Source organism: Tympanuchus pallidicinctus, unplaced genomic scaffold (assembly GCF_026119805.1).
Source record: "Tympanuchus pallidicinctus isolate F22 unplaced genomic scaffold, pur_lepc_1.0 scaffold4, whole genome shotgun sequence".
NCBI lineage: Eukaryota > Metazoa > Chordata > Aves > Galliformes > Phasianidae > Tympanuchus > Tympanuchus pallidicinctus.
In genome coordinates this window covers 46,577,082-46,588,454 of record NW_026294758.1, presented here as the reverse complement: position 1 = coordinate 46,588,454, position 11,373 = coordinate 46,577,082, and the positions used below count along the sequence as shown (strand labels likewise).

Below are 11,373 nucleotides of genomic sequence, written 5' to 3'. Positions count from 1 at the left end.
CGGAGCCGCCTCCGCCTCTGACGTCATTTCCGCGCGGCCCCGTGGCCGCGGCCAATGGGGGCCTCCGCGGCCGGCCCCGCCCCCGCCTCTTTCCCCTTCCTCCGCCGCGGGGCCGCCGTTGCGCTCGGGGCCGTGGTGGTGGGACCGGAGCGGGGGGCGGGGAGATGGCGGCGGAGGCCCAAGCGGCGGCCACCACAGCGACACCCAGAGCGGGCGGGAGAGGCACTCGCGGGAGGGAGGAGCCGCCGCGGCTGCCGCCGGCGCGCGCTCAGCTGTGACCGCTCGCCTCTCTCAGGCCGCGGCCCGCCGGACGCACGTCCCCTCCTCGCGCTCTCCGCCTCCGCCGCGGCGCCGATCCCATTCCCACCGCCTCCGCGCGGCAACGACGCCGGCTCGAGGTCGGCCGGGAGCCCTCGGCTGCCCTTCTCCTGGGCGGCGGTGGGGATTATGCGCTGGCGGCCCCGGGCCCTGCGGCGCTCCGAGCCCCTGGTCCCGAGGCCGTCGCGCGGGCGGGGAGCGCTCCCCGCCTAGGCCCAGCGAGCGGGCGGCCGGGAAGCCGCAGCCATGTACTTCCTCAGCGGCTGGCCGAAGCGGCTGCTGTGCCCGCTGGAGCGCCTGGAGCCGCCTCTGCACATCCAGACAGACCCCCGGAGGGCCTTCTTCGTAGTGCTGTCGTCCTCGCAGCTCAGCATCTGGTACTGTAGGGTGAGTGTCCCGGCTGTGTGCGATCCGTCCTGCTCCAGAGGGGCCGTTGCGATTGGGATCGGAGCTCGCGAAGCCTTGAGCTACTTGTGAGTCGCTCCTGTGGGCCGGTGCTGTGCAGCTTGTTTGTTTCCTGCTGGCAGAGCAGTGTCAGGAAAACACGAGATCCGTCTGCTTGGACTGCTCCGCATATTCCCCGAGATGACACTCGGAACCAACTTTCTTTTGTTTCTCATTTTTTATTTTGGCTCACAGGTGTGACATAGAGGCTGCTTGTGGGACTGTTACTGCAAACAGTCCTTCGTGTCTTTTGTGTGCATATGTTACATGTTCTATATAAAAGAGCCTGTAAGCATTAAGAAAACCAGCAACGAAGGATGTGGGTTTTTTTCACAAAGCAAAACTGTCTGTGACGACTATTTATGTAATCCAGAACTCCACAAACTTTGCTTGATGAGAGTTTAACTGTTTTGTGACCCTGAGAACAGGAACTGCAATGGCTTTTAGTTGGAAGTTGCTGCTTTAGCAGTGTCGTTTGAAACTGCACATGATTGGTATCAAATACTTTGCTTTAAATTAGCTTTGATAATGTTGTTAGCAAAAAATGCTGCATGCCAGTTTGATTTGGTGCAGCATTACAAAGCAGTTGTGATATTGACTTTAAATTTTGATGCTGGATATTTTAAAATTCTGCCTAAGTAAGATCTCTGCCTGTCCATAAGTATGTCTGATTCCAGGTAATTTTCTGAGTTCATCTCAGATTTCAGAGAAAAGTAAAAATCCAATTTTAGAAAGCTGTTTTAGGGCCATGTCAAACAACAAGTCATAGTCTTAAAATCTTGCTTGAAGTTATGCTGAGATTTCATCACTCTGTGTTGTGCTCTGCCTGTCTATTAATTAGTTCCTGGGCAGGGTGCCCATGCTGTATTTTAACTTTCATATGTATTGCATCAGGGAGTATCAACCCAGTACCTGTGCCATGTGAACTTCATCATGTGGCCTGTGGTCCCCTTTGATATGTGCTGTGTAGTCTAGAAGAAGTATGCAGTCTGCTAGCTTTTGCTGGTTGTTAAATCTCTAGCTATAGCTGTCAACAAAACATAATTGGTGGCCTTTTCTGGGAACATAGGTAAATGAGAACAGGTTTGTAGAATGCTTCACAAGTTATATCCTATTGTCCAGAAGGCAGTTTATTTTACGGTCTGTTCACAGGGGCTGTGTAAATTACCTGTGTTCCTTACCTGACAAGTTTGGACTTGTGTTGGAATGCTGAACAGTGTGTAGCTGACAGAAAGAAAGATGGAAGGGTAGAGGAATGTACTTGTTGCAGGAAAGTTTGAGCAAACTTACAGATCATGAAAAATTTATCAGTGCATTAAGTTCCTGTATGTAATGGTTTATTTTGATGCTGATTTTGCCAGACTTGATTTTAGACTACAAAAGATTACGTTGTCACCTGTAAGACAGAGATGAATGTTGAGCATTTTTTTGTGAGACTTCATTGCATTGTGAAGCGTATTTATTGCAAGTGGGTTTTTTTGTTTTTTTTTGTTTTTTTTTTTAAGGGAAGAAGTCGTATGTTTAACTGTTCTGAAATAAGCTAAAATTTTAGCATTCTAGAAAATGTTATCATTAGGCAGAAGTATCTTCTATAGAACAAAGCTACTTTTTAGTCAAATTGGACTAATTAAGTTTTATGGAGTGGAAAAGCCTTCGGGCTGATGTACTTGTTAAAGCTTAACACTATCTCAAATATATATGGAAGGCTTTGTGTGAGAATGAGGTGATGAGGCTGGTGAAACTGTTCTGAGGTTTTCAAGAACAAGAGGCCCTTTTAAATACTTCCAGGCTTGTGAACTTACATTGAGTGATGTGTTTTTTTCAAGTGTAGTGGTAATGTTTAAAGGTCCTTTTTATCTACTGTGTATTAGGACCTAACAATGGGGAAAATCTGTCTGAAAGTGTGGATTGGTTCTGGGGTTGGAAACCATATAGATATTAAGGTTAGAAAATGAGTTAAATGACATGGGTAAAAATGTGTCAAATTATCTTGATGCCTTTGAGTAAAAAAATTCCTAGACCTGCTTAACTTGTCTTGTAGAGAGAGTTTAGATTGTAGATACAAAGACCACTAATAAGTGATGAACTTATTTCATTACTTGCTGAGCGCGCTCACCCCATGTATGTATATTTGTTTATAAATTGTATGTGTGTGTTACTGTACTTATTTGTATGTTATAAAACATACACAAAATAGAAATTAAGGAAGGTAAAGATAAACTAAAAGGATAGTTTATTTCTTTTAATTCTTTATTTTAATTTTTATTAAAAGTTTTTTTTTAATTAAAAAAAAAAAAGTTTTCTTCTTGTTACCCAGTGGATTCTCTTGCATGTGCCCTAGTTTGGAGACAGCTGATCTAAGTGTTTTTCTTGAATATTTAATAAGAAATTTATGGCCACAGTACATTCACTGTCTTTGAAAGCCAGTGAACCTGTTTTCATTGACAGCATTGGAAAACTTGTTTGACTATTCTGCTAATGTTAGGTATTTGGATGTTTAAAACATGAAACTGCAGTTCTTGAAAGAAACTGTCTGAAGTACTAAAAGGAGGTAATTTATTAACCAGGGAACTGAAGGTGTGCTTTCCTGAGGCTGCTGTGCAATTTGAAGAGTTGTCATCTTCACTGCTTGGACTTGTATTTTTGTGGCTACTATTGGATTTATGAGGCCAGGCAACTTCAACAAGTGGAAGCTTGCTTTTCCCTGCTCATGGAGGGGTGAGAGGAGCATTGTTCTTAGCTCACTGAGAGTGTTACTCCTTTGAGTAACTTTTTATTTTAGATCAGTTTGGTTATCTCATAAAACAAGAACTCAAGGCAGTTTAGCAAATTCAGTTATTCTCCAGATATTGAGTGAAGATGTGTGCAGGTGGAGAATATGTGACAAAGGCATGGATTTTTCCGCTGCGAACGTTGAAGAGTAAAACAAGAATAGAGTCTGGTGACGTAGTTGCACATATAAATATAGTCTTGTGTTTCCTTTCTTTGATCTTAACAGACTGATGGCAATGACAGAAATAAATACCAGCCTTAAATATTTAATGAAAACCTTTGCATGTTGTCATACTGTCTGGTATGACTCTGCCTTTCTTTACCAGTTTGACAAGCTCTCTGGAGTCTATTAATGTTGGGGAAAATACTATAATTGCCTAGATGTTTACCAACTTACAGTTTATGTCTACCCATGTTTTTAAACTTTTCTTTTTGTGATATTCTGATGTTGAATAAGATCACTGAACTGCAAGCTTATGGGATAGCATGCATGTCAGAATCCTAGATTGCTGAGTAATCTATCTCTATTCTAAATGCTAACTTTCTCTATATTCTTCTAAGACATTCTTCATGCACTTTTCAGTCTCTAATTGGTTCTCTGTTAGAATTGAGCATGATGCATTCTTTAAGCAAACTGGGACACAACAGAGAACTGTGATTCTCTTAGAGAAGTGATCTTCGTAACCTGGAGTTTTGGCATGCTATAGAAGGAGTTGCTTGTGACACCAGTGCTTATAGGAACTGTGATGTGTGAAAAGATGTGTGTGTGTAAAATGCCATTGTTTCTGTATTATTTTTTTTAATTATTATAGGTGATTGTTAAAAGAAAAAAAACAACTGATTGTTTCCACTGTGCTTCTAGGATTAGGCTTTCAGAGTGATGTATTATCTCAGAACTCTAAGGAGAATAGCTTGCTGAGTACTGTAGTATGCTTCTTTTTCTAGGTAGGATTAGATACAATCTCTCTTGCATTTTTATTTGAAATTTTGTTGGAATATGGAGGTCAGATATGTTGATAATGACCTGTGGTTACACACTGTAAACAATGTGGCACAAATGGCATCAGTGCAAGCTGAATATCTTGCTTCTTCTCTTGTGGTTTGTGGGGGTTTTTTGGTTGTTTTTTCTTTTTTCTTTCTTTTTTCTTTTCTTTTTTCTTTTTTTTTCTTTTTTTTTTTTTTTCTTTTTTTTTTTTTTTTTTTCCTTTTTTTTTTTTTTTATAGTAGTTTATTCTCTGGATTCTGACTTCTCAGAGATACCTATTGGGGACTGCTCTGAAAAGGCCATTTCTTTTTGCATTTTATTGAGTGACAGCTGTTCGTTGTTTCCATTATAAGGTTATTTATTACTTATGTTAAATAAAAAAAAAAAAACAGAAATACCTTCGGGACTGATGAACTCGTCATATGAAATGTAAAGTTCTCATGTTAATATTAGCATGTCTTTTTGGTTTTCCTCTATTAATATCAAATAGATGACCCTTCAAATCATTGCAAAATTATTTACCTGAAGAGAATAGCATCTTTGTTTTGAGCTCTGAGTTTCCAAGCAGTTGTACATAAAATTGTTTGTCTACCTATGATCGGGTATTATGTTAGAGGTTTTGTAAACTTGCTTTTCATCCCAGAGACCCGTTTTTTCATAATTGATACTCAAGCACTTGATAATTCAGGGGACTGGGAAACAGCAAAGAGCACAGCTTTTTTTACTGGCAGTGTTTTTGAGCAGTAGACTGACTGAAAACTTCTGCTTGGGAGAGGCAGTGATTGCCAGCAGCTAGGCTGTTCCACAGCACTTTGGTTTTTCTACTTCCACAGCAGCTTCTGTGAAGTAGAAAGAAAGTATTTGGAGTTGTTCATGTTGCATTATTTCTTGGACGGATACGCTGCTGATTTTAAACTTCCTTTTTTAAGAACGATATTGTGATAATCAACATTACTTTGAGATCCTTCTGCAACCATCTTATACTTACATTACTTACAGAATAGCTTTTCACGGTCTGTGTTTACATCTCTTTCTCCCCCCTCTATTTAAGCATTTATTACTTAATAAACCTGCTAAGATTCAGCCTTCAAAGCGGAGTGCAAGCTGTCTGACAGCATACACTGCTCAGTGTCACCAGCCCTTCGTTCTGTTTCTTTCAGCCTGCCACTTAAATTTTAAGCACATCAGAATAGTTCATTTGGTTTTCATCTTGTGCCTACATCCTAATACAGAATTGAAAATTTTATTTTGAGACAAAACAAACATTTGTGTTTCTGAAAGTAATGGCCTCCTAATTCTGAGTGATGTAAAACTTTTATGTCTAAGATAGTAAGATGTTAGAGGTGAATGTAAGAGTGTCAACAGTTAACTGTGGCCAGAGAGCAAAAAGATGTGGATCACAGCTGAACTTCTTGGTTGTGTGTAGGATAAGTAAAATATCCAGAACAATGCAAAGCCTTTAGGCATTTGGGCAGAAATGATCTCTTTCTATGCAACTTCATCACTATTTTAAAGAGTTCCTTTAACTTCTTGTCGTAGGCAAGCATTCGGGCATAAATGCTTGACAGTGAAGTTGTTAACCTTGCTTAGGAGACAGTGTTGCTATTGGCATTTAACTCAGCTGTCCTACCTAATTCATTGCTCTGTGTAAAAATCGTGACTCTGCTGGCGCCTTACTGGAATGTCTGCAATCCTCAGAGAGTGTTACTTCGCAATTTTGTTAATTTTTTGGGTGCCTATAAATGACAGTGTTCCTGTTTTGTTCTTTCTGCCTTTGTTCAAATCAGTTCTCAGTGAGAGAGCAACTGAAGATGAAGGATCGTTAACAGGTTTCAGTATTTGAATCTACGCATGCTGTTAGGTTTTTAATTCTCAAGCTTAGTCCAGTAGTTTTATGTTGTATTTGCTGGCCTATTTAACGTGTTGAATGTGCTTTACGCGTGGTTTGCCGCTAACCCGCAGCAGTCAAACCACAGTATCCAAATTAAGGAAAACTTATGCTTTCATTACATTACATTCTGTCAAACAACCAGTGACTCTACCTCTCTCCAGTTGGGTAATATATCATATTATTTTGAAGCCTTTGAACACCTCAATAAAAGCAGGTACTTGCTCCTCTGAGAGTTGCTGTTCAAGTCTGTATGACTTGTGCTATTTAAAGGTGGCCAGTTCACATTTAAGAGTCTGTTCAGTGTGTATTCACTTCACATGGTGGAATGCCTGTGTTTGGAGAAGTAAACCTATAATGTCTCATGTCTAGTTTGCTGAGAGATTTTTATGTACGGCCAGTATATTTTGGTAGACCTCTTCATTAAAAATTAATTCATATGATCCAATGTTATGAGGTTGTTTGCAAAAAGAAAGGAAGTGGGAAAGATGGTAAAACTCTTTGTTAAAGTTAAATAAAACTATTGATTTCAAATAACTTTCACTGAGTGTTTGTTGTGGTGTCCATCTTTCTCAGTTAAAAGTCCAAGGGAGCTCTTACTAAACAATGTTACAACTAGTAATGAAATTGAAGTCAGTTTTAAAGCAGGTAGTTGAATTGAATGTCTTTGTCTGTGAAGCTGGCTTTATACAGTAAGGGTTTTATAGGTAGTGCAGTTTTTCTGTTTCAGTACTAGTCATCCAAAATGTTTCACTTCTTTTTTAATTAAAAAAGTTTTTTTTTAATGTTAGAAAGTATCAAGCACAGAAGATTCAGAGTTTGAGACCTGCGGAAAGGGTTCTTGTGAGATAGGCAAAGTAACTGAGTGGTGGATAAGAAAGGCACGTGAAGGCATACATCTGCATACGTTAGCATGCATATTCTTTTTCAAGAACTCATTAGTATATGCTAATGTCCCTCTGGGCATGCGTGGTTGCATTTAGGGTAGTCCTATGCCCACTTTATACCCATTTTTCCACCATTGACTTAATTACTTAAACTTTTCACAGAATCACAGAATTGTAGGGGTTGGAAGGGACCTCCAGAGATCATCGAGTCCAACCCCCCTGCCAAAGCAGGTTCCCTACAGCAGGTCGCACAGGTAGGCATCCAGGCAGGTCTTGAACATCTCCAGAGAAGGAGACTCCACCACCTCCCTGGGCAGCCTGTTCCAGTGACCTTTTGTTTGACCTTTAGCTGTTTTTCCCCAGTTTGGCAAATTTCCGTTTCATGCCATCATGAGCAACTTCCAAAACAATATATGTGAAAATCTGAGGAAGGCTTCCTTGCACCTTGTGAAATGCAAAGATAAGTAGTCTGTTATGACTCCAGTGCTTCATATGAAGCAGAATTAGAAGAAAACAAGGCTGCTGACACCAAGTAAAGTTGAAATTAAAAGTTTTAGAATTAGCACTGATTGATTCCTTTTGCTAAACTAATGTATTGGTCCTTAAACTAATATACTGATCCCTAAACGAACCAACCTATATTATTGTCTTTTATTTGAAAGTGAGATGAAGAACATTAATGTGGTATGGCTTCAGTTTAAGTTTTTTTCAAAAGCACCATTGTATCATGCATTGTCAAATACTCATTTTTTAAACTTTTCTTTTTGAGAGAAACATGTTGTAAGGAAAGGTAATTTTTTACATTCCCAGTTCTTCTAGACAAACAATGTAATTGTTATTGTGTTCCTTTTTTTTTCCTTCAGCCCAGTGTATTAATTGTGAGCTACAAGGAACTATCAAAAGCAGCTTCTCAGTTTGGACCGTACAAGCAAGCAGAATGGCGGCCTGATGGCTCCATGATAGCTGTTTCAGTAAGTAGAGTTTTTATATTCTTATTGTGGTTAAATCATTTGTAAGAAGAGTTTTGTATTACCAATTTCCTTGCAGAAATCTGGAATTTATATACACAACAAATTATTTATCTTGCATGAGTAGTAAGGGATAGTGGTAACAAGGGGGATACTAGAAACTTTCTTTAGTAGTTCTAGTGCTTTTTTTCTCTGAAGAATGAGTTATAGTTCGTTATTAAAATGTTTAGATGTATTTGCTAGAGGTTGTGCAGTACCTCAATATTTTTGTGATCTGAAGAATAAAGATGTGAGTGAAGGAAATAATTAATGAGATAGGCAACATAAGCACATCTGGCTTTATAAATAGTATTTATGGATTTTTCAGAAAGGTGAGTCTTAAATGGATGAAAAGTTGAACTCATGTTTTGCATGTGGGGAAAAATGTATTTAGTGGTGTTTCATAGCTGGTGCTATGCTCACAGCAGTTCACTGGAGTGTTTGAGCTCCAATATTTAGAAAAAAGATGGAGGTGTAAGACACAGTAAGAGCAGACATTTTGAATGTCAGTATGTGATGCAGTAGTACAGTGATTCGGAATACAGTATGTGATTCTTGCAGCTTTGGACCAGGTCTTATATTACTGGTTTAAAATTAGTTGTATATTTTTTCATAGCTTTTAAAGTCAAGTTTGTTGGATTTCCTTGTGAAAAACTGCAAAAGATTGAAGTCATTAAAATTACCTGTCAGAAGTTGGGAATATGGAATCTCAAATTGTGTAGTAATTTGTCTTGTTTGGTGTGGTGATTTCACCTCCTAATATAAACCATCTTCTATACTTAAAGTGGTCCTTGTAGCATCTTTTAAACCAATCAGACATTCTGTCATAGTGGAAAATACTAGATGGTTGATAAAATTGTTCTTGCCTCTAATAAGATTCCTAAGATCCTATTTTTGTATGTAATACTGGGATATTCTTTTCTTGATAAGTTACCTTACAATGTTTAAACCATTTAAAAAGATCAATTGAAATCAATGCAGTAATATGTTACTCTAATATTTCTGTTTGCATCAGATTATATTTTCAGGTTATAAATGATCGTATTTATCTACAGTAGCAAAAAATTTAAAATTTTTTACATTTTAAAATTTAAAATGTAAAATTTATCATGAACTAATAATTCTTCAATTTTATAACCCAGAATATAATCACAAGTAAACTACTTAAGCATGTTACAATGTAGGAATTCATAAGTGATGTAGTTTGTTATGTTGAATTAATTTGTCTGTTATTTCTATGACGTTGAGATCCATTTACTCAAGACCTTATGGTTCAACAAACGTTGAGGCTATTTTTATTTTTTTCTATTTGATTACTGGTCTTTCAAGTTATTTTTTGCAGTTAAATGCATAGTGTTCAATTTTGGGGATAATGTCAGATTGTATATGCACATATTGCAAACTTAGGTTTCACAAAGTAAAATTTAAAATGGCCAAACAGGGAGGGGGGAATCAATTTGTAGCATCTGTGTGGGGTAATTACTGTTCACACTGAAGGCAAATTTAGATCTGGCACGTAAGGCTTTGTAATATCTCTGGTAGGCTTAAACCACCTTATGCAGTTCTCACACTTGTTGTTCTCTGGAAATTCTAGCATTTATACTACTACTATCTTCTTGTGTTAAACTGTTGGTACATTTGTAAACTACTGTCCTGCTTTGGACTGTCATATTCGCCATTGCTGTTCACTGTTCATTTTTGGTAGAGTTTGTTCTTGCTTCTTTTTTTTTATCCCCTAGTATTTTGCAGGTTCTTTTCTTATATTACTGTGCTAATAATTTTTTTTTCTAGTATTGCTGAGCTTAGATTAGTATGTACTACCATGACAACTGAACCTAGCCAATAAATGAACTTGCATCAGTACAGTTCAATGCAGAGAAAAATATTGGCATTTTAGACTTCTGTCTGATTTGGGCAGTCCTCCAGTACAGGTTGTTTTTCAGGGTCTATTCCCAAAACTAAAGCACAACTTTATGAAACACTGCAACAGATGAGAAAACATGTAGTGAAATCCCTTATAAGGCACTGAATGTTTGTTTTGACTGTCAGAGCTGAGAATGATTAGGGAATAGAGGACAGTGATGAAACTTCACTAAATTTTGTTGCAGCACAGGTGTTTATAAAGCAATGTAGAAACAAATGTGATCAATTTCCAGCAAGTATCTGGTTGAATTTTCTGCATTTCAGCCAGCTGTTCACAGAATTTGAGGTTCTGTCTAGAAATGAACCTGTAACAATAGTAACTCGTGTTTTGAATGGGATTCATCTAGGCGCTTTGTACAGTATCAGTATAAAGATTACTTCACAGTATTGTTTTACTTTTCCTTCCAGTATAAGGTAACTTAGAGATTAAATATTTAATGATGTAATGGAAAGAGACTGTAAAGATACTAAAAATGAGCATCTTTGTTGGGTTGGTTTTTTTTTTTTTGTTTTTTATTTCCTATATAATGCTGGAATGTATTACTGCTGATGGAAAATCTTCCAGTTATTTTTGGGCCGTCTCAGTATCACCTTTATGGCTTCGATACTTTTACATAGGAAAGGTTTTTGCTTTGAATGCAAGAATTGTGCTCTTCTTATGTTTTTTGGATTTTTTTGAAGCACAAATTCATTTCAGAAAACATGATTTCTGTGAACTGATGAACGAAGCTAACAGATGTTACTTTTTCCTTTGTTCACAGAAAAGGAAACCACCTTGCAAAGCAACTTGAAACCATTTATTTCAGTGCTACTTAACTTTAGTAATGATGCTTTAGGTACATATTCAGACAATATTGAAATGTTTGTATGAAAATACTGTTTAACTGAAGTTCATTTGCCAGTTTGCCTAAAGGTTAAGTTTGTGCTTTGAACAAATCATACTTCTTAATTTTGAACAATAAGCTTTTCTGATTATTTGCCCATCTTGCACTGTATTAGCTTCTACTCATGATTGGAACATCTGATAACTAAATGATTTGTGTCTGTTCTTTGAATAGTGTTGTAGTTTTAGATCAGTCTTCCAGAAAAGCAAAATATAACTGGGTTTTGGATTATAGTAGATTTTTTTTTTTCAGACTGAAAGAGTTT

At 38.1% G+C, this 11,373-nt stretch overlaps 1 protein-coding gene across 2 annotated transcripts in view; it reads left to right on the top strand.

Moving 5' to 3' along the window:
• The first annotated feature begins 439 nt into the window (after positions 1 to 439).
• Positions 440 to 11,373, top strand: part of RIC1 (RIC1 homolog, RAB6A GEF complex partner 1) — a 46,953-nt gene continuing 36,019 nt past the window's right edge. For both annotated transcript variants that reach the window (XM_052700457.1, XM_052700456.1), the window contains exons 1-2: positions 440 to 705; positions 8,158 to 8,265. In XM_052700457.1, the coding sequence (XP_052556417.1) occupies positions 565 to 705; positions 8,158 to 8,265 (249 nt within the window). In that variant the 5' untranslated portion in view covers positions 440 to 564. The remainder of the gene's footprint in view (positions 706 to 8,157; positions 8,266 to 11,373) is intronic.